Source organism: Bison bison, unplaced genomic scaffold (genome assembly GCF_000754665.1).
Source record: "Bison bison bison isolate TAMUID 2011002044 unplaced genomic scaffold, Bison_UMD1.0 scf7180017864331, whole genome shotgun sequence".
Lineage (NCBI taxonomy): Eukaryota > Metazoa > Chordata > Mammalia > Artiodactyla > Bovidae > Bison > Bison bison.
Genome location: NW_011494903.1, coordinates 2,066,247 through 2,090,440, shown reverse-complemented (window position 1 = coordinate 2,090,440; position 24,194 = coordinate 2,066,247). Strand labels below are relative to the sequence as shown.

The following is a 24,194-nucleotide window of genomic DNA, read 5'->3' as shown; positions in this document are numbered from 1 at the left end:
GAAAAATATATTCTCTTTGCAACTGTTGAACCCTACTGCATGCATACATGCTAAGCTGCTTCAGTTGTGTCCAACTCTTTGCAACCCTATGGACTTTGTAACCCTATGGACTATAGCCCATCAGGCTTCTCTGTCCATGAAATTCTCCAGGCAAGAACAGTGGAGAAGGTTGCCACTTCCTCCTCCAGAGGTTCTTTCCAACCAGGGATCAAACCCATGTCTCTTATGTCTCCTGCATTCACAGGCATGTTCTTTAACAATAGCGCCACCTGGAAAGCCCCAACTAAACCAGATAGCCATATTCTGGCCATGATGGCTCACAACTATTTGAACTCCAACTCCCCTTCTATTTACTCAACTTACAATGTGTTTTTTAGGGAACCCCAGGTCCTTCTGTCAAACTAGGTAAATTTAAATTTTGGTTCAACCACCCATCTTGTCCTACATGAACATCTTCCTGCTATAAAAATCATTTAAACACACCACCAGCCTGCCCACAATTAGGTTCTCCAAATCATACACACCAGAAAAATCAAGGCATTCCAGGACCCTCTACTTCAATTTATAGGGAAGTGCTGGCTTTTATCTATAAAATTTTGACCATTTGCATTTCACAAGATTTATGACACTACCATTATCAAGTTCCAAATAAAACAACTCATTTCATACAGCTTGCCACAATCCTACCTTTAATATATACATGTTTAAGATTAAAAATTAAAGGCTTATCCAAATGAAGGTCCTCACAGCATTTCATTTAGTAGAAAATAATTTATTTGGGTTTTTCCTGGATAAATTAAAATCAGATCTGAAAAAGGATGTGCCCTATGTTTTGGATCATCATCTGAAAGACATGCTAGGTGGGCACATCAGGCTGAATTGCAACTATTCCATGCCAGAAGTATGTTAGCGCTCTGTCTGAGATTTTAAAAGTCTCTTGAATAGTCTAATAGAAGTACTCCAGGAGAAGGCAATGGCACCCCACTCCAGTACTCTTGCCTGGAGGATCCCATGGACCGGGGAGCCTGGTGGGCTGCAGTCCATGGGGTTGCTGAGGGTCGGACACGACTGAGCGACTTCCCTTTCACTTTTCACTTTCATGCATTGGAGAAGGAAATGGCAACCCACTCCAGTGTTCTTGCCTGGAGAATCCCAGGGACGGGGGAGCCTGGTGGGCTGCCGTCCATTGGGTCACACAGAGTCGGACACGACTGAAGCGACTTAGCAGCAGCAGCAGCAGCAGAGGTTTTCTTTATGAACTTTCCCACAAAACATTAAAAATGTATTTATAAGTACAAATGTTATTTTTACACTATTAATAAACTGAGTCTATTCTGACCTTTTGCTATGGACCAGGCTGTTCTAAGAGAAATAACTTCATCCAGAATCCAATTCATCCTCATTCTGAAGAGACTGAGTTACTGTTAAGTCCACTACAATTAATTTCCAAGGAAAGCTAATACATTTCATCTATTTAAGAGATCACCAGTAACTTTTTAAAAGATACCCATCACTCATATCTTAAGTATAGTTAGGTTGAAATAAAAATTAGTTTCAATATTAAGGTAAACAAACTTCTAATTTGATGCATGAGGAAAGAGCCATAAATAATGTGACATATGTTTTCCCCAAATAAACAAACTGTACTTAACAAAAGAAAATGGGAGGAAATATTCTTTTGGCTCATCACTGCTCACATCACAAACAGTGCAATTTCACAATGAAAGGGAAATTCTTCATAACCATTACCTGTGATTTCATCTCATACAGGGTAGCATCATTTGGGGTTAACTGTAGTGCTTCATCCCACTTCTGAATGGCCTCTCGGTATCTATAGTTGTTAAAGTTACATTAGTATTCTATTTTCAGTAAGTCTTTGAGAATACAAGACCAAATTTAAAGGTCAGAAAATAAGAAATAACTGTTTACCAAGAAATATCTCTATTCAATAACTGATAAGGATGATGTTACACAAGCAGAAAAATTTAAGAGATGAAGGGAAAGGACAGCAAATAACAAAATAGTTTTTTTAAAAAAGGACAGCAAAAGCAAAATATAAATTAAAAAAGACTGGAAATTTTCCCTGAAAATTTATTTTCTGGGCTAAGAAAGCACCATAGAATTTCTTTTTTTCTCTAATCTCAGTGTCTGCATATGTTGTCACTCATTTCAAATGGATTACAAAGGACTTCTCTCAAGAATTTATAATCCAGTTGCAACCCCTGACCCTACTGCAGCAATCTAGCTGACAGAGATGACAATTTAAGACGCTGCCAGGTCATTCTGTAAACATTCTTCAGTATTTAGTTTCTCTGTCTATAAGCTCCATGAGTCCAGGGATCGTATTTTATTTATCACTATCAATATACGGTAAGTTTATAAGATGTGGGTCATATAAATGAAAACCAGTATGGAGACAGTGATTTCCACCATCATCTTCTTTTCACTGATGTTCTCCCAGTCATGACTCTCTTCTGAGTCAACATCTCCACCTAGATTCCCTATAGACACCTCAGACTCAATATGCCCCAAACTGATCTTAGCATACTCCATACTAAATCTGCAGAATTATACATATATCCTTATGTATGTTTATACATATATCCTTATGGCTGATTTACACTGTTGTACAGCAGAAACCAATACAATACTGTAAAACAATTATCCTCCAATTTTATAAATCTGCAGAAATACAGCAGCATTTTCTTTTTTAAATAAAATTAAGGAAAGATTAAGTCCTACACATTATCCAAAGCAGTCATCCTCACAGCATTCTTCCCAAGCAGTTAACTCATGTATACTTTAATATTTCTAGGAGGACAAAGTTCAAATTAAGAGAATATTCTTCATTATAACAAGCTGAAACTTTCTGTACCTTTCCATCAATGCTACTCATCCTCTCTTCTAGAGCTAAACAGAAAATATATAATCCACCAGTTTTGATGGTGGATGGTGGGTGATCTAGGGAGGTTTTGGAGGAGAAAAAAATGCACACACGCACGCGCGCACACACACACACACATACACACTGGTCCCTGCTTCAGATCAATGAGACATTTCTGGAGTAGGGACCAAGCATCTGTATTTTTAAAAAGTTCCCTAGGTTATACTAGTAAAAACCAGGGTTGTGAACCACTGATAATCTCTCTCTTGGTATATTAAGCCCTACCACATGGTGTCTTCTCCTGAATCACTTCCAGCTACCCTTCATTTCCTCTACGTATTCTTGCACATAATTTCCTACCTACTACGTGACCATAACAACCAAAAATGTGGGCTGACCTGCACTGATTTAAGCAGGGAGCAGAAAACTAAAGGCAGAATTAGGTAGAAAATACAAAGTTAAATAACATTTAAAAAGTAAAAACATTTTCACCATGCTATAGCATCCCTGTACTAGTAAATAATACAAACGGCAATACCATTTCCAAGGTCTCATGCCAGCGTGGCAAATCCTAGACTACATCTGCCACATAGCCAACTCCATGCCTAGCAGCAGGCGTGAGGGTGGACAGGGTGGCAGGGAACTTTAGAAAGTCTGCCTTAACTGCCATATGGGTTGTATCAATGGCTATTACTTCGTAGCAGCAGTCCACATACAAGGATAAGCTGAAGATTCACCCCACAATGGCTGGCAGTCTTTGTTTCTAGGCAAACCACATCTGAATATGCAGAAATGATGATGAGAACTACTATTAATATCTTCTATACTTATAGGGTCCCCTGCTGAGCTCTGAGAAGATATCTGTTTGAAGACTGTGTTTAACTCTGGGAGAAAGACCACTCGATTTTAGGAACTACTAATGATTTGAAGATAGACAGACCATCGTTCACCTCGTTTTATGACGCGCCTCCAATGCTCTGCTCCCCTGCCTCTGCCTGAGTATTTTCTCTGTAAGGCACGTCACAGCCTTCTTGGACTTAACAACAAACACTACAAAGCACCTCTGCACTACACTTGGGGGCCTTTTAAAACAGCAAAACCACCAAGAAAAAGCAAAAAATGTGGAAAACGTAACACGAAAGAGACCACAGAGAGGATGCTTGTTTTCACTGTGAGAGCTAAAATACAAAGGCAGAAGGAGTCTTTTGACTCAGCTGAGAACTCAGCTGGGAAAGCACCTGGAAACTCATTTGGGGCTTACAAATATATTTAAAATGAGTAAGTGAGCTCACAAATACAGAATCCATGAATGAAGACTGTATTTAAGAAGCAATGTTACAGCATTTTGTCAATGTCAAATAAAATGTCACTAAATACAAACGGTAATTACTTTTCACTAAAATTATGGTAGATTTCTATCATACAATTTTATGTGCTCATGTGGAAATACCAAAACAAATATAAAAGCTACTCCTATACAGCTCTGCGCTTCATGTGTTTAGTTATGTCTGACTCTTTGCAGCCCCATGGACTACGGCCCTCCAGGCTCCTCCGCCCACAGAATTTTCCAGGCAAGAATACTGGAGTGGGGTGCCATTTCCTTCTCCAGGGGATCTTCCCAACCCAGGGATCAAACCCACATCTCTTGCAACTCTTGCACTGACAGGCGGGTTCCTTACCACTAGTGCCACCTGGGAAGTCCCTCCTATACAGACACATTTTAGTAAATCAGTAGCTAATGCAGGATTCATCACTTTATTTCCTTTTAAAACTCTATTATCAAGAACATTAAAGTTTTCACCTTATTTTATATTGTGTTCCTAATATTTATAATCATTGTTTTCCCAAAATGCTTAATGATAGAAGTAACTTTTCCAGCTTAGTTTATCAGAAGTGACTTACCACTGTTAAGTATATAATTTCTGAAATTAGAGTTTGCTTCCTTGATTTTGGAAGAGCTTTTACAGAGAAACTATAAAGATGTTAAAAGTAGCTTTAGACAGATTTGACTGAAACGTGTATGATTTCCAATGCAGGTAGATCCGATTTCAAGTTTTAGATAATGCTCAATACACTAAATTAAGCCAAAACAAAAAAATTCTATAAATTATTTTGACTTTTCCTGTCTAGAATTTAGAATAACATTCTGAAGAAATCAAGGAAAAAATAACGTATAGTTCCATATAATGAGCACTCATAGTAAAGAACCTAACTTCCCAAAACTTCAGGAAGGCTCAGAGAGAAAGAAAAAAAAAGGAGTAAAAACAATGGAAGAGAAAAAGTATACTTCCTAACTACATATTCTCTCAGGACAGTCATACTGAAGGAGAGGGGATCTGGAACAGGAAGAAGTACTGAAATGATGCTCAGACTAAGTACATACTGTATAGAGACACAATATAAATATACTTTAAAAAGAAATGTTGAGGGGCTTTCCTGGTGGTCCAGTGGTTAAGAATCCACCTGCCAAGGCAGGCGACACAGATTTGATCCCTGGTCCAGGAAGATCCACAAGCCGCAGAGAACTAAACCCACGCACCACAGCTACTGGGCCTGTGCTCTAGAGCCTCGTGTTCTGAAGCGAGCTCAGTTTCTCAGCCCACACACCCTGCAGTCTATGCTCTGCACGGACAGAAGCCCCCGAAATGCAAAGCACACCACAACTCAAGAATCGCCTCTACTCACTGCAACTAGAGAAAGGCCGCTTGCAGCAACAAAGACCTAGCGCGGTCAAAAATACATAACATCAAGTAAAATTAAATTAAGCTAAAAATAAATTTAAAAAAATTTTAAATAATTAGAAACGCTGGGTTGGCCAAAAAGTTCCTTCCTTTTTTCCCATAAAATCTCATGGGAAAACCCAAATGAACTTTTTGGCCAATCCAATACTAAACTGCTCTGAATTTTAGTCACCATTCTTTATTGAAACTATGTCATAAATAGTTTCAATATAAATAGTCATAAATAAAGTCACCAAACTTTATTGAAACTAAGTCATAAAGTCTACTTTCAGTAATAATTTAAACTATCTACTTACACAAAAGAAGAAACAGGTCTTTAAAGGTTTCTAATTTATTAGAGACAAGAACTAATAGTTTATAAAGGATCAATCCACTCTGGAAACAGGAAGGAGCTCTGAAATTACTTGGAGGTGCAAACACACTGAATAAAGATCATTTTCAAAAGCATATAAAAGCAATAATGCCAACTGCTAATTAGTAAAGGACATTTCTTAGTTATTGTATTGAACGCAGTTGCTCTATTCCACCCCTTGTGACACTAGACGATGAGAATTTTCTTAAAAACTTCTAAAAAGTCGTAATTTTAATATCAGATTCTTCCTTTAATATAAATTTTTTACTTCAGATACAAAAATTACTTAAAATATTTTACTATCTCTATTACTCCATTCATTTAGCTTATACATACATGTCACAAAATAAAATTCACTGGCAATTAATTCCAGTACAATTTGGATCCAATAAAAACATTCACAAATAAATGGGCTGGACTATAGCAAGTTTCTATACTTAAATGATGGAGAAGGCAATGGCATCCCACACCAGTACTCTTGCCTGGAAAATCCCATGGGTGGAGGGGCCTGGTGGGCTGCAGTCCATGGGGTCGCTAAGAGTCGGACACGACTGAGCGTGTCACTTTTCACTTTCACGCATTGGAGAAGGAAATGGCAACCCACTCCAGTGTTCTTGCCTGGAGAATCCCAGGGACAGGGGAGCCTGGTGGGCTGCCGTCTCTGGGGTTGCACAGAGTTGGACACAACTGAAGCAACTTAGCAGCAGCAGCATACTTAAATGATAAATATGATAAAATCATAATAAAGGCAACAATAAAGAGTAATTCTCTTCACCTAGATGAACTCAATCACTTGTCTTCTCGCTCTCTTGGAGAAGCCTTCTGCTGAATACTGGCTCACGGTGTCTTTGTAAAACTATTTGAGGGGTGCTTCCCTAATGGCTCAGTAGTAAAGAATCCGTCTACCAAAGCAGGAGACAAGAATTCGATCCCTGATCCGGAAGATCCCACATGCCTTGGAGCATTTAAGCCTGTGCGCCACAACTGTCAAGACTATTCTCTAGAACCTGCCTGTGATCCACAATAAGAGAAGCCACCTCAATGAGAAGTCCATGCACAGCAATTAGAGTAGCCTCTGCTTGATGCAACTAGAGAAAAGCTCATCCAGCCAAAAATAAATAAATAACTTAAAAAAAAAAAACTATTTGAAACTTTACATTTATTTCCATGTTTATTTAAACTAAAAGCTCTATGTAGACAGTGTAATAGGTATTTTGTTCACCAAAGTATATGCAGCTGTAGCAACTATAGGATGAACTGGAACTCTATGGAAGGGGCCTGACCAGAAAATATCAGCCACTGCCTAATTCAAAACTGTAAATGGCGTAATTAGAAATGTAGTCTTAAGAGTCCTAATGACCAAAAACAAAAAACAAAAAGGAGTCCTAATGAATTTCAGTGCCATGTCTGACTCTTCGCAACCTCGTAGACTATGGCCTGCCAGGCTCCTCTTTCCATGGAATTCTTCAGGCAAGAATACTGGAGTGGGTAGACATTCCCTTCTCCAGGGGATGGATATTCCTGATCCAAGGATCGAATCCGGGTCTCCTGCATTGCAGGCAGATTCTTTATCATCTAAGCCACCAGGGAAGCCTGTATTTGGAGAACCTAGCAATGAAAATAAACCAAACTTTTGGGCTAAGGTAAATACATTATTTGAAAAATTAATCCCAGTGATCAATGAAGAATTTTCAGTTCATAAGATAAATGTAAAAATCCTAAATAAAGGATTAGCAATTAAATCCAGCAACTTAGTAAGGTATAAAACCACATGACCATGTAGGATACACTTCAGAAAACCATTGCAAAAGGTTTCATGAGATGATGGAGGAAAAGATTACATGACACTCAACAATGCTTACTATAATTTAATATCCATTTTTTATTATTTATAGCTATTATCTATATGATTTTTAACAAAAAAATACATACATCATTGAAGAAATTTAGTTCCTTGGTGCTGCTGCTGCTGCTGCTAAGTCGCTTCAGTCGTGTCCAACTCTATGCGACCCCTGAGACGGCAGCCCACCAGGCTCCCCTGTCCCTGGGATTCTCCAGGCAACACTGGAGTGGGCTGCCATTTCCGTCTCCAATGCACACATGCATTCTAAGCCAGTTCAGTTGTGTCCAACTCTGTGCCACTCTACGGACAGCAGCCCACCAGGCTCCTCTGTCCACAGGATTCTCCAGGCAAGAATACTGGAGTAGGTTGCCATTTCCTTCTCCTCCTTGGTGCTATTATACACTAAATATTAATCATATTGACATTATCTCTAAAAGTATTAACTACATCACCCCAAAAAAGTGGCATATTATGAGTGATTATAAGCTTTTCTCTAACATTTCCAAATGTTATTATAGACACTATATGAAAAATTTTGGAAGTATGCTATGTTCTATCATCTTTCTCTTGAAAGTTAAATTATTCCTTCTTAATAATTCTTATACTCATAATTTTCTAATTTATAGTAGAGTAGTAAATTCCATAGGATTTAACAGTAGCAAGTTGATCTCCCCCAGTCTTAGCCTATCTGTCCAATCTTTTTTCTCGTACTCACCACCACACCTCTGCTTCCCTCAGCTGTGTCTTTTTTTTTTTTTTTACTTTTTGGCCATGCCATGTGGCATCTTCCCAGACCAGGGATCAAACCCACACCCGCTGCAGTGGAAGTTCAAAGTCTTAACCACTGGACCACCAGAGAAGTTCCTAAGCTGCATCTCTGCCTCGTCTCTACCCACATATCTACCCTTAGTGTACAAATGTGCACATTAAGGTTCCCATTCCTCCCCCTCCTCACCTAGTCAAAGGCTCTCTGTCCTCTGAGACCAAGTAAAAATCCTCTTTTCTCATGAAAACCATGAGTATCATTTAATTGGCCACAAAGTCACACTTCTAAGTACTTTACGTTTTACTAAACACTTTCCATACAATTACTTAACACACCATTATTTTCATAGAAAGTTAATTCACTTAGTACTCACCAAGTTCTATAAGACTGGCATTTGTTCTCATTTTACTGAGACCATTGACCAGAGAGTAGTTACAGAAGTAGTCCAAAGACACATGAGAAACCAGGACTTGAAGCGCGCTCTTAGAATTACATGACCAACGCTTTCTCCAATGACCCCAATGTTGTTTTCATTTAATTTTTCTCTAATTCTTCCATGTATTTTTATCTTCTCTTTACTAATGAATTCAAGGACCAAAGGGTGGGTTTGCTTATATTCTCTACAACACCCAGAACATGGCTGGGCACAGAAAAGGTGCTAATATCACTGATTCTGCCTAACTAATTTGTCCTTTCCTTCTCCAAGAGAAGTCTTGGAAAGCAGCAGAGAGAAGCATGGAAGATAGCAAGAAGAGACAGGAGCTAGCATGCTTCCAAAACATTTAAACAAAAAGGAAAGAAGTAAAAACAAAATTCTACTCTAAGACAAAAGTAGCAGACACCTTAATTCTTTTTTGTTTCATCTCACCATTCTAGAAATTACAAGAAATTCCCAAGACCAGGTGAATGGAAATATGGGTAGAAAGAAATCAAGAGATTAGAAGTAGGGGTATCTTAAGACTCTGGGAAGAGCCATTGTGGCTTTGGGGAAGGGTCTGGAGGCCAAGGTCAGCATAGTAATGGTCCATACAGTGAGTATTTCGGGCTTTGTGAGCCACAGTCTCTGACACAACTACTCAATCTGCTGTAGCACAAAATCAGTCACAGGCAATACACAAAGAAAAGTACCTGCTTGTGTCCCAATACAAGTTTATTTATAAAAGCAGACTTTGGTGTGCCAACCCCTACTCTAGTTGCCCCGTGCGTGCCAAGTCACTTCAGTCATGTCCAACTCTTTGCAACCCTATGGACTGCAGCCTGACAGGCTCCTCTGTCCATTGGATTCTCTCAGCAAGAATACTGGAGAGGGCTGCCATGCCTTCCCTCCAGGGGATCTTCCCAACCCAGGGGAAAAAACCCGTGTCTCTTATGTCTCCTGCACTGGCAGGTGGGTTCTTTACCACGAGCGCCACCTGGAAAGCCCCAACTTGATCCAACCACTGATAAACTTTGTCACTTTCAGTCCTAGTTTCTTCCTAACTCAAGCAAGGGCAGTCATCACCCCATGGGGGGCATTTATGGAGGACTTTTTGGTTGTCACTAAGGCTTGGAGACACTAGTGGCAAGAGGATCAAGGATTAGCAGCCTGCAAAGCAAAGGGCAATCATGCACAGGAGACTCTCCTGCCCAAAATGCCAACAGCATTATTCCTAAAAAGTCAGGATGGCTCTTCCCATCCACCCCCACAAAGCTGCTTATGCACTAAAGTTTAAGTCATCCCAAAGTACAAAATAAACCAAGAAGTTTAACATGACACTGACCATCACTAGTTCTGTTTTCTCCTTTCATTAAGGCAGGCACGCATGTATGCCCACACATACAAAAACGCACACCTGCACACACAGGCACACAGATTTGAGGCAGAAAGAAAAATGTCCTCTTCCCCAGCCGCATTGCTTTGATTTGGAAAACAGCCACTCCTGTTAGCAGAGGCACTGCCAGATGAAATGTGCACTGTTGCTAAAGGCACACATAGGTTTAAAGGAAAACTGAGCTGCTTTCCACTGGCTGAAGAGAGCCAAGAACTGATGGGCATTCACTTCACTACCATCAGCTTGTGGAATTCCCTCCCCTATCTCATTTCTCATTTCTCCTTTTGCTTTTTCTCATTTCTCCCCTTCTCCTGGCCTATGAATAAAAGGTGGTACCACCAAGCTCCTCCATTTTTGGATCACAGGAAACTTGGCACCTAATAAATCAATGGTCACTCATAAACTCTACAGCATATCTCTTAATTCAACTTCGGTTTGGAACAGATTGAACAGACATGGCCCTACTGCAGCTGCTGGATAGGAAGCATTAAAAGATAAAAACTTGCTTTAAAGTCACTATGGTTAATAAGTGTCCAAAGTCTGATTCAGCCAGTTTAAAGACAACCTTAACAGTATGCCACTGAACTAGCACAAAGAAGGAAGCAGAGTGAATAGTTCCAGGGACTGCCCAAGGGCTGGGTAAGATACGACCTGAGGTATAGGAACAGCTGGTGACCAAGCCAAGCAAATCAGCACACTTATTACCAGATAGAAATGTCACAGGGTTTAGCTACTTTGCTCCCAATTAGATTTGTAATTTGCTATAGCATCAAGTTTAATGAGCTATATAGTTACCAGCTTATTCATTTAGTAAGCATTTACTGAGCACCAGAGCAGAAAACTACTGGGCCAGGTAGTATTCTAGGTACTGCGGATGCAGCATTCAACAAAATATAAAAGGACCTACCATTCTTCTCAAATTTACATTCTAGAATGTACGTGTGTGGGAAGTCGGCACAAAAAGACAACAAATATAAATTAAAACATGGTTAAGTACCATGATGACAGACACACGGAGGGCTATGACAGGGGTGAGGAAAAGTCTCTCTGGGAAGGCATCTGAGCTGAGAGCTGAGTGACAGAAAGCGGTCAGCCAATGGAAAATCTGGAGAGGTTCATTCCAGACAAAGGAAAAGGCCAAGCGAGGCTTAAACACCCTATTATTTTTTTTTTTTTTTTTTTTTTTTTTTGAGGCAAGAAAAGAAAACCAGCATGGCTGTAGGAGGAGGAGGAAAGAAGGGAACTGACAGGTAAGAGAAGTAGTCTGAAGCCATGGTTATGGAACTAGTAGGCCATGGTTATGAGCGTAGATTTTCTTGTGTGAGGGATGGGGAATCCACAGTTTCCAAGCAATACAGTCATGAATCGCTTTGCATTTTGAAAACATCAGTTGGGCCCAGCGGAGGAAAATTAACTGTAAGGGTGTAAGAGTGAGCACAGGGAGGCCTGTTAGGAGACTACCAGAGTAATCTAGATAAGATGACAATAAACTAGACTAGGATGACAGCAATGAAGATAGAAGGGGGGATAAAAGTGATTCAGAATACATGAAAAAGTGAAACTGTCTCAACGTGGACCGGATAAGAGCAGTGAAAAAAGGAAAGGAATCCAGGATGGTATGTTAGCCTGATGATATGAAGCCTAAGCTTACAGGCTAACTCTGTGGCAGATAGGATCCAAGGAAAGATTGAGGAAAAAAGAGAAAAGTGAGGCAGTTTGGGAGAATAAACACAAGGCATATGTTAAGCTGACAACAGCTTCAAAAACAAACACAGATGATTGTTAACCTTGGAGGACTTCTTCAGACACAGTGTGAAACCTCTTTGTACTGGAAACAGTCCAGTGGGGAATGGAGGAAAAAGAATTTATTTGCAGTCTCCCTCCCATATCCTGCCTCCCATTGATCAAAGTCAGTCCCACAAGGCTTTAACCCATTCACACTTCTGGGTATGTGACCCAGTCCCTCTGAAGCACCATAAGGTCCAACCTAGCCAGCATCAAGGTGTGATGGTCTTTGCATTATCAGCACCATACATGGCGGCTCTCTAGTCTGTTCTGACAGCAGCGTCTGCCGGGACCTTATGGTAATAAGAATAGTTGTAATAACCTATTATGAAAAATAATCTGAAAAAATATATATATATGTAACTGAATCACTTTGCTGTATACCTAAAACTGACACAATACTGTAAATCAACTACACATCAATTTTAAAAAAACTATCAAAAAAAAAGAATATCATGAGCTTTCTCAAGGGCAGGGATCTGAGGGTGAGGGGGGCTGATTAGTTCTGGAATGGCACATCAACCAGCAGAGATGACTTCGAGACTCCAGTTTGTTTGTTGTAGTTGCTAAGTCGTGCCCAACTCTGTGACCCCAAGGATGATAGCCCATCAGGCTCCTCTGTCCACATAATTTTTCAGGCAAGCATACTGGAGTGGGTTTTCATTTCCTTCTCCAAGGGACCTTCCCCACCCAGGGATCGAACTCATATCTCCTACATTGCAGGTGAGTTCTTTACCGTCAAAAATTGTGAATCACTACATTGTACACCTATAACTTATATAATATTATACATCAACTATAGTTAAATTTTAAAAAGGGTAAAAAAGAGAGAGAGAAAAACAGATGATATCAAAACAAAAGGAGGGGAGACTTCCCTGGTAGTCTAGTGGCTAAGACTCCATGCTCCCAATGCAGGGCGCCTGAGTTCAATCCCTAGTCAGGGAACTAAGATCCCATATGCCATAACTAAGACCTGGTGAAACCAAAAATTCATTAAATAGATTAAAAAAAAAAAACCTTTTTAAAAAATGAGGGTGGTTTTAGGAACAAGATTCCTGAAAAGGCAAAAAGGGATGAGATAGGCCTTTGATAAAAGCAGGGGCACTTCATTACAACACAGTGAAAGTAAGTGGCCCTGATGCAGACACACTCAGACTGGAAGACGTGGGGTGAGAAAATAAAAGGCATTCTACACTGACTGCATCTATTCTCTTCTGCAGAATAAGAGGCAAGATCACTATCATTAAATACATCCAGGCCGGCACTCAACAGAATGCATTTCACACAGCCAGGTCACCCTCAAGTTCACTTTGGTAGTACGCTTTTCTAGACAAGGAACAAAACTCATGGCAAATTATAAATTATTCCAGCTTTCCAAATATACACACTAATACAAGGAAAAATGAGACCACTCAGCTACACAATTAAATATCACCATCTAGTGGCTGAAACCTTAAAAGCCAGTGTATAAAAGTTTGAACCCATACTGTGATTCTTAAAAAGGTATGCATGGCCTGTGCATGTGTGTGTCCTGTGCAAGTGTGTGCGTGCTAAGTCATGCCCGACTTTTGTAGCCCGCCAGGCTACATGGAATTTTCCAGGCAAGGATACTGGAGTGGTTAAAAAAAAAAAAAAGAATACTGGAGTGGGTTGCCATTTCCTCCTCCAGGGGATCTTCCTGACCCAAGGACTGACTCCACATCTCCTGCATTGCAGGCAGATTCTTCACTGCTGAACCACCTTGGAAGTCTACGGTATGTCCTGGTTAGTATTAATTTGATAAAAAGATACTTGAACAAAATAATTGATAAAAAAAAATTTAATACTTCATGAAATGTATCAATCACATATAAAATCTTACATTATCTAAAGTATATTCACCAGTGCGTACTAGGTGCTATGTGGCATGCTAAGTGTTTATACATGGACTTGCTCTTTAATCCCCCAATAGTTTATGAGATAAATGTCACCTTCATTTTATATATAAGGAAACTATAAATTGACAAAGGATTAAGAATCTGCCCAAAATTTTTACAGTAAAAATGATAAAGTTAGCATCTGAATAGAATTAAAATGACTTCAAAATCCACACTCAAAACCACCAGACTTACTATACTGTCTCTGTAAGGCACCAGGGGCTTCCCAGGTGGCACAGTGGTGAAGAATCTGCCTGCCAGTACAGGAGATGCAAGAGATGCAGGCTCAATTCCTGAGTTGGAAAGATCCCCTGGAGTAGGAAATGGCAACCCACTCCAGTATTCTTGTCTGGAAAATTCCATAGACAGAGGGGTCGCAAAGACTGAGGGACTGAGCACACACAATCATAAGGCACTAACATTATTTGGGCTTCAGTAGAAAAGTAAACCAGTTTTCTGTTAGATGGAATCATGAAGACTACAAGGTAGAACTTCAAAATTTAAAAGCTATTCCATTGCAAACCACATTTTCCTGAGAGTAGTTAATAGTTTGTTACTAATGAAGTAAACTGGACAGGGTAGAGTCTGTGATGCTCAAGAACTGTGCCTCCTTTGGAGGAAGAATGACATTAACACACTTGGATCATACATATTCAATGTACTCAGACAATTCCCTAAGTGCTAAATAAAACGAAATGAGAAAACCTGCAGGGTAAAAAAAATCTCAAGGAGGCAAAACAATGTATCCCAGGAAATTGAAGGAGCTCCCTCCTTTCCATCAACCTTCCCTCCCTCCTTTCCATCAACCTTCCCTCCCTCCTTCTCTAGCAATGCCTCCAGAGGCACCCCTACTTCTCTACATTCTTAGGATTATTACTCATTCCAAGTTCAAAGTTGTTTCATATTTTGTTACTTAATCCTTACCACCATAGCTTTTGGGGAAAGGAACTGGACTCAGAAAAGAACAATAATTCTCAAGTGTCATATTCTCAGGCAGGAGGAAGACAGGAAAATTCTATTCCCAAAGGTCCTCTGTGGTTGGAATATGAAATAAAATATGTTCCCAGAATGGTGTTCCAATCTGGAGTTTAAAAATATATATTTCTATAGGTACAAGGTAATATATGGTAGTTAATCCACAAAAACCTATTTAGCCACGATATACCATAACACAGCAGCCTTACAAATGTTCAGTAAATATCTACTGACTGGCCTTGTAAATGACACAAATTGTTCTAAGAGCTAAAGGTAGGGTACAAAAGTCTGTTTAGACAAAGTCCCTACATTACTGGAGCTTACATTTCTATAGAAGGCAAAGAAATATAAAGCACTAAATAAGTGAAAAATGTAACTTCAAAAAGGGAGAAATACTAAAAGAAAATTTAAAAAGCTGATGTGATTGTGGTTTTTCTTACTTTAAGTCATAAAATTACTTCTCACCATTGTTAACAAAATACAATGAAAAGGGTCTTATTGTTGCATACAAAGAGACCACAACCTAGTTTTCTCTCTTCAGGAGTGTGTACTGCAAACTTTTTTGTATTTCTTTGCTCCAGCAATACCAACTTGGTAGAATCTTCCTAAACAGGTAAAACAATTTCATGAGTCTTTCTACTTCCATGTTCTGTCCCCACTTTCCTGAAATACTTCCCACCACTATTGGTTTGGCAAATACTACTCCTTCTTTGAAACCCAACTGAAGACTGAATTTATCTGTCAGAACTTCCTTGATATACACAGGTAGAATTGGTGGCTCTGATTTCCTGTGATTCTAAAATATTTTCTATGGACCTGTCTTACTGCACACACTACTCTAATTATTTGTATTCTTGTGCAGAAGGCAACGGCACCCCACTCCAGTACTCTTGCCTGGAAAATCCCACGGACGGAGCAGCCTGATGGGCTACAGTCCATGGGGTCACTGAGAGTCGGACACAACTGAGCAACTTCACTTTCACTTTTCACTTTCATCCACTGGAGAAGGAAATGGCAACCCAGTCCAGTGTTCTTGCCTGGAGAATCCCAGGGATGGGGGAGCCTGGTGGGCTGCCGTCTATGGGGTCGCACAGAGTCGGACACGACTGAAGCCACTTAGCAGCAGCAGCAGCATCTTATCAAAAGCTGAGCTCCTTAAAATTTATTAATATATCTTACTTCTCTTTGAATGTTTTTTAAAAGAAGGATGAATGGATGAATGGCTATTTGATGTTAGATTTTAATGATGACGTTACACATTTCTTAAAACTGAACACATTTTAAAGAAATTGGTACATCAATAAATGTCTAACACTGTTCGTACACCTTGGTACATCAACAAGCCTTACAGCACTTGAAATAACTGCCACCCTAACAACAAATTCACTTTCTGATCTCTCACCTTTGTAGAGATCAATTTAATGATTTTCTCTGAAACACAGATTTAGAAATATAAGTCATGAGTAAAGAAGTTTTTCAATCTTTTGCAAGGTTTATTTGATTAGCATTGCTTTCACCTAATCACAAAATAGACATTTAAAATTCTTTCTTTAAAAAAAAAGCTGATGTGATGGAAAACAAGGAAGTACAGGATGCTGTGTAGCCAGGGAGTGGTTTGCTGAGAAGAGGACTTATGAGCAGAGATCTGAAGGACAAGACGATAAACATCAGAACACAGGAACTAACAGGTTTTCAGATAAGAGTCATGAGACAAAGGTGCATCAAGAACTGTCTTCAAAAACACAAGGAAGGACACTGTGGCTTAAAATGTACCGAAAATGATAGTGATTTAAGATGAAGTTGATGGGGAAAGGATTGAGTTCTAGTCTTTTAATCTAACTTTACTATTCTTCCTTATATTATTTCCTACTCCTCATATTACTTTCAATCATGTTGAATATTCTCTTAGATATTTTTAAACCATTATTTCTATTTTTTTGGCTTAAAGTAGCCAGATGACTCACAGAACTCAGATTCCTTTAATTCTGTTTAGTGATCCTTCAAAGCTGTGTATACAGTAATCCAAAAACATATGCTAAAGAGCTAAAATACTTAATTATCTCACAGTGCTCTCCATTCAAAATAAAACATCCTATCCAGCTGATTTCAGTGAAATGACTCAATGTTTTGACATGCAAGGAAAAAAAAAGCTATTTGTTTATCCACAAAGTTGATATCTCTCATCTACCACAGGAAATTCAGAGGGAATCCCATGGCAATAATTGAATGGCTCTTCCCTTCTACACACTAGTGTGGTCTAGAGAAAAAGATAAAAATGACAAAATTAATGAACTTTTAACAGGCATTTACAGGAATTTCTAAACATGTTTTATGGATGTTCTCAAAATGATTTCATAAATGTGGAAAATTTACAGTTGATTTTCTTCTAAGATAGAATAGCCAATCTTGAGAAGTCCTACAAGAGAAAAATCTTTGTGCTTAAACATTACAAATGAGAATTCACCATCTAACATTAGGACACAAAGCTGTTAGTTGTCGCTGACTGTCTTCCCTTCACTTTCAATTTGAGGTGCTAATATTTTATAGTTTAAGCATTACTTTATGTTTTACATTAAAATTCAATAAGATTACTCCCAGAATCAAAATAACATTCCTAGAAACAAAAAGGCTGGTTCCTCAACTCTGACTCAATTAAGACAAAAATGATAAACAAGGAATCTTTTATAATCATCCTTACCAATAGTGGGAAAAAAAGAAGAAAAAGAATAAAGAAAAGCATTTTTTAAAAGTGCTTCTTGTCAGCACTCCTACTTCTAATGTCTCAAACGCTTCAGCACCACAAAGGATATACCAGTCAGCGCCACCCAGGCCCGACTGTAGATCTCTGGATGATCTGAAGAGCATTCCATCCTACCAAAGACCAAAGCCATCCTCTAAAAGAAAACTCTAAAAACATACCTTTTATTTTCAGCCAGAGTGGCTCCTTCATCCTTCAGCTGTTTGCTTTTCTCGGCACAGCCTTCAAGGAGACTTTCTTTCCTCCGTTTAACAGCATGAAGCCAGTTGCCTTCATCTTTCCCGACTGCATCCTTCTCATCAGCAGCTTCAGCTTCAAACTGCTGGGATGTGACCTTTGAGACCTTCTCACCGATCTTCCTTTTCCATCCAAAGGAAGCCATTCTGGAAAAACTACAAAGAGAGAGCTTTAAATTTCATACTTGGCCCTTTATAGAAGTATTCCAACAAACAGGTAAAGAAAGCATAAAAGGATAAGGCTGTCACCATTTTTTGGCCCCTAATTAAAAGAGCGGATCTAGGCGATAATCATCTATGGCTGCTAACATTCTAAAGTGAAAGTGAAAGTGTTAGTCACTCCTCATGTCTGACTCTGTGACCCCATGGACTACAGCCTGCCAGTTTCCTCTGTCCATGGGATTCTCCAGGCAAGAATACTGGGGTGGGTAGCCATTTCCTTCTCCAGGGGATCTTCCTAACTCAGGGATTGAACCCAGGTATCCTGGATTGCAGGCAGATTCTTTACTGCCTGAGCCACCAGGGAAGCCCAACACAGTAAAGAAAGACAAGTTCACAATATGTATCTCTTGATGGAAGTGACACAGAAGCCATGAAGTATTCCTGCCAAAATTAACACTAAATCACCTCATCTCTCTACCAGTTTATAAAAAATAAGGGATACAGAGGAGAATGCTAAATAACATGTCTGACAAGACAGCAAGAAACAGAAATAAGGAAAAATAAAACTGGTTTCTTCAAGAAAAAAGGAAAAGTTGGGAGGTATCCCCTAGATTAAGAGAGACTTAAAAAACAAACCAAACACAACGTGTGGATCTTGTTTAGTTACAGAATCAAACAAGCCAATGGGGAGGAAAAATTTATGAAATAATAGGGCAGATCAGAACAATGCCTTCATATTTGATGATATTAAGAAATTCTTGCTTTTTCAGGTATAATAGTATTATGTTGACAAAAAGTATGCTCATCTTTTGGGAATACATATTAAAGTATTTTACATAAAATTACACATTGTTTCAAAGTAATAGCAGGAGTGATAAGTGTGATATAAGATATACAGATTAAAAGACTGCTATGGGTTGATAAGTGATCAAGTTAGGTGATGAGTACATGGAGTCTTTGTACTTTCTTCTCTCTTTGCATATATGTTTGAAATTTTCCATCATAAAAAGTTTTTGAAAAATTCAAAATTGGTTAATCAGAATGATAACAAATGTTAAACTGCTTTGTAAATCTGCAATAATAATACAAAATATAAGGGTTGAGTGAGCAAGCATAATTGATGGAACAAAGTTAAAGAAAACCCTGGAAGAATTCAACAAATATTTATTTGGAGGAGGGATTTACTGAGGGAGCAAAGAACTCTTGCTAGTTACATGGAAAGGTTTATAGATACTGAGATACCTTTCGAATTGTAAATGAATTTTTATATGTTTGTATGCACCCTGCACAAGAGTCTCTAAGCTTTCATTCCATTCTTAAAGGAGCCTACAACCCCAAAGAGAGTATCAACTGACGGATCAACTATTGAGATAAGGAAAAGAATGGACCAGAGGTCTACACACAACTATCAGAGAATGGGCATTGTGGGAGTACCAGAGGGAGAGAAATGAAATAATAAGTTCCAGCACATACCAAGCTCTTCATCACCAATGCACACTGAAATAAAGTTAAGTAACCACTAGGATGAAAGAGACCAAAAAAAAAGTGTGGGTGGCTATGAGGTCACTAACATGGAAAGGCCCAAGACAATGGCAGATTTTGGAGAGGTAAGAAAATTGTGGGTCATGTGCCTAAGTCCTTAATGAAGTGTCAATAAACTACAGCAATCAAGAAATGTACTGGGTGGGACTTCCCTGGGGGTCCAGTGGTTGGGACTGCATGCTTCCACTGCAGGGGGCATGGGATCCATCCCTAGTTGGGGAACTAGGATCTCACATGCTGAGAAGGGAGGCCAGAAAACAACAACCACCCCAAAACAAACCAAAAAAGAATGCCTAGGCTGATAGGGGTAAACCACACACTTCCCAAAGGAGCAGAGATTCTTAGAAAAGCCTGAGGGAGTAATGGATTATAAACTATACTAGGGAATGAGGACAAAGCCAAATCCTCTTTCCAGACCCATGATAATAGGGGAGAATGAGTTTCCTATGTTTGAAGACTACTGCAAGTAACATAGGGAAAGAACAACAACAACAAAAAGCCTGAAAATATAAGTGTGTTTACTATGAAACGGAAGTCCAGAAGTACAGAGAGAGAACATAAGAAGGGATCGTTAGAAAGGTCTCACAAGGTATTAGAATAAGTCATGTCAAGAAGTCTTGCATTTACCACTGTCCCTAAAGGTGACAAGAATGAGGATGATTAAGTTTTCTGGGTTCAACTTTCCATATCAGCAATGTGAGGGACGAAACAGTGTGTGTTAGCCATTCAGTCGTGTCCGACTCTTTGCGACCCCATAGACTGCAGCCCGCCAGGCTCCTCTGAGCCTGGGGGTTCTCCAGGCAAAATACTGGAGTGGGTTGCCATTCCCTTCTCCAGGGGATCTTCCCGACCCTGGGATCGAACCCTGGTCTCCTTCATTGCAGGCGGATTCTTTACCACTGAGCCACCAGGGAAGGCAACATAGTGTGGGAACCCGAATAACACAGACATTTTACCCTGCCACAAGCTAGAGAACGCTTCTCTTCACTGCGTCAGAAAATGAAGCAACGATGGCGAGGAAACCGAAGAACACAAACAAGGAAGCAAAACAGCATCCTTCTGCGTATATGGATATATTCGGAGTTGAGGGATTCCGCAAGAAACGATTTACCAGAACACGTTACCGCAAAAGAGAAACCAGTACTAGCGACTTCCCCTCATTTTGAAAACACACACACACAAAAACTGCGAAGTTCACAAGGGCTGCCCAGGACGTCACCCGCGAGTTCAGAGCCCCGCCCCAGACACGGGCCCCGTCCCCGGGGTGCAAAGTCAGCTACCTTCTGCTCCTCGCGCCCGGGGTGCGAGCACCAAGGAGGGCCTGAACCCCAAAACTGCTGGTCCCTAGAGACCAACCTTAGCGTCCCGGCTCTGCCACACCCGCGGTGGGCCTCAACTCCGAGTTCTGAAGCTCCTTACTCCCGTCACCCCAAGACCCACCAGCCTCGTTTTCCCCCACTTCCGCCGACTTCCACCACTGACCCGTAGCCTGTGTTACCCGAAGACCACTCCCCGGGTCCCCTGTTTACATTCCGCTTGCCCTTTACCCACCGGAAACGGAAATTATCGTGCCCCACCTCCTTCCCGCTTGCCGTAGGTGCCGGGTCTTCCAAGATAGTGGGGTGGTCGACCTAGGGCGTCCGAACCGTTCGGAGCAGCGAGCTGGGAAGAGGCGACTCAGTGCCTTTCATCCGCAATCCTTTCCCTGGGACTACAAGTCCCAGAAGTCACTGCGGCCGCCCCCACCCCATTATTACCCTCCGAAGCTGGTAGTCCGGGCCGCTCGGACCGGGCACGCCCTCTAGCGGCAGACGAGAGCATCGGAGCGCTGGTGCCCACAGCTCGGGAGCGAGGGAAACTACGTCTGCGCAGGCTGAGTGCGCGTGGAGAGGACTTCGCTGGTGGTATCGCGAGGCCAATCCAGTCAGCAGGTAGAGGGCGGAAAACGACTTCTGGGGAAATCGAGGGCATTGACACGCGGCCCTCCCTGAAGGAATTTACAACCTAGTTGAGATCAGCCAGGCGCTGAGGACAGAGGCAAACCCGACTATAAAAGTATATGAGGGTGGGGAGAGGACCAGGGAGGGCCCTAGCTCAACTCGGGGGGATGGGTCGGCGGGCGAGGGCGGCCGAGGGGGCAAAAAGTTGGATGCAGCGTCCCTAAAGAAGAAAGAACTATGACCCGAAAGTAGCTGTTTTGAAAAATAAAGTGAGAACGTGTAACACAGGGAAGTGTGTAGGAAACTGAAAAATTGAGATTGTTTTCAGTGTTGTTGTGGTTTCATTTTTGTAGACCAAGTTTTCTCAACCTCAAGGGTGTAACGTTTCCAACTGGATCATTCTTTGAGGCAGCGGGAGGGTCGGGGTGGAGGGTGACTCCCCTGTGCGCAGCAGGGTGTTCAGCAGTATCCCTGGGCACTAGATGCCATTAGCATCCACTACCACCCCACAGACTGGTTTCAGATAGGAAAAGGAGTACGTCAAGGCTGTATATTGTCCCCCTCTTACTTAACTTATGCAGAGGACATCATGAGAAACGCTGGGCTGGAAGAAGCACAAGCTGGAATCAAGATTGCAGGGAGAAATATCAATAACCTTAGATATGCAGATGACACCACCCTTATGGCAGAAAGTGAAGAGGAACTGAAAAGCCTCTTGATGAAAGTGAAAGAGGAGACTGAAAAGGTTGGCTTAAAGCTCAACATTCAGAAAACGAAGATCATGGCATCTGGTCCCATCACTTCATGGGAAATAGATGGGGAAATGGTGGAAACAGTGTCAGACTTTATTTTGGGGGGCTCCAAAATCACTGCAGATGGTGACTGCAGCCATGAAATTTAAGACGCTTACTGCTTGAAAGGAAAGTTATGACCAACCTAGATAGCGTATTCAAAAGCAGAGACATTACTTTGCCAACAAAGGTCCGTCTAGTCAAGGCTATGGTTTTTCCAGTGGTCATGTATGGATGTGAGAGTTGGACTGTGAAGAAAGCTGAGCGCCGAAGAATTGGTGCTTTTTAACTATGGTGTTGGAGAAGACTGTTGAGAGTCCCTTGGACTGCAAGGAGATCCAACCAGTCCATTCTAAAGGAGATCAGCCCTGGGATTTCTTTGGAAGGAATGATGCTAAAGCTGAAATTCCAGTACTTTGGCCACCTCATGTGAAGAGCTGACTCATTGGAAAAGACTCTGATGCTGGGAGGGATTGGGGGCAGGAGGAGAAGGGGACAACAGAGGATGAGATGGCTGGATGGCATCACTGACTCGATGGACATGAGTTTGAGTGAACTCCGGGAGTTGGTGATGGACAGGGAGGCCTGGCGTGCTGCGATTCATGGGGTCACAAAGAGTCGGACACGACTGAGCGACTGAACTGAACTGAACTGAACCACCCCACCAGTGGTGACAACCAAAAATGTCTCCAGAAGTTGCCCAAAGTCCCTGGAAGGAAGATAGGTCCCCCTCCTCTGCCTCATTGAGAACCACTGATGGGAAACAATGATTCTCCAAAGATGAGCCTCAGACCCCTGAGGGTCCTCAAGATCCTTTCAGAGTCAGAAGTATTTGGGGGACTTCTCTATGGGTTAGAATACGCCTTGAAATGCAGGGACACAGGTTCCATACCTGATTGGGAAACTAAAAATCTGTCACGCCACAGAGCAACTAAACCTGCACACCACAGAGTCTGTGCACTGCAACAACTGAAGCCTGCCTGCTCTGGAGTGCGAGCGTGACAGTGACAGATAGCACATGAGGAAATGAAGATCTTACCTGCTGCAACAGAGACCCAGTGCAGCCAAATAAGTAAATTTAAAAACAGAACTATATTTTCATACTATCATGACATCATTTACCTTTTTCATAATGTTGACATTTGCGGTAAGAATGGAAAAGCAATGGTGGCTAAAACCACTGGGACCTCAGTACAAATCAAGGTGGTGATACCAAGCTGTACTAGTGGTCATTCTCTCCTCAGTACACATTCATTGTAAGAAAAAGAAGATTCAGTCACTGAGTGTCCTTGAAGAAGCAGTAAAAATCAATTTATTAACCCTGAGTATACACATTTCTTTTTAATATTCTGTGTGACAAAAATGGGAGGTACAAAGTACTTTTACTCCATTGAAGTATGATGTCTCAAGATAAAAGCTCTTGTGAGATTACATTATAAAAACACTTGTGAGGTTACATTATAAACAAACTTTTTTGTGGAATACAGCTTTTACTTAGAAGAACTGACACACCTGCTGATTATCCAGGCTTGGGTCTGACAGACAGTTTGAAAATGAAGGAAAGGCACCTGCTACATCAAGGAAAACAATTGACAGTGTTGCCAAAAATAAAATTCAAGAATTTAAACAAGAGATAGCTGGAGTAACAGCCAAGTTTGACCTTGGAGTACAAAATGAAGCAGGGCAAAGGCT

General features: G+C 40.8%; 1 protein-coding gene across 4 annotated transcripts in view; it reads right to left on the bottom strand.

Moving 5' to 3' along the window:
• TTC33 (tetratricopeptide repeat domain 33) overlaps nt 1–22,243 on the bottom strand; it is a 26,653-nt gene extending 4,410 nt beyond the window's left edge. The window contains exons 1-3 of one of the 4 annotated variants that reach the window (XM_010853728.1): nt 21,323–22,243; nt 17,993–18,223; nt 1,750–1,831 (exon numbers count right to left, since the gene is read on the bottom strand). In XM_010853728.1, the coding sequence (XP_010852030.1) occupies nt 1,750–1,831; nt 17,993–18,213 (303 nt within the window). In that variant the 5' untranslated portion in view covers nt 18,214–18,223; nt 21,323–22,243. The other 3 variants (XM_010853730.1, XM_010853726.1, XM_010853727.1) reach the window with 3 other exon arrangements.
• Between the last annotated feature and the right edge of the window lie 1,951 nt (nt 22,244–24,194).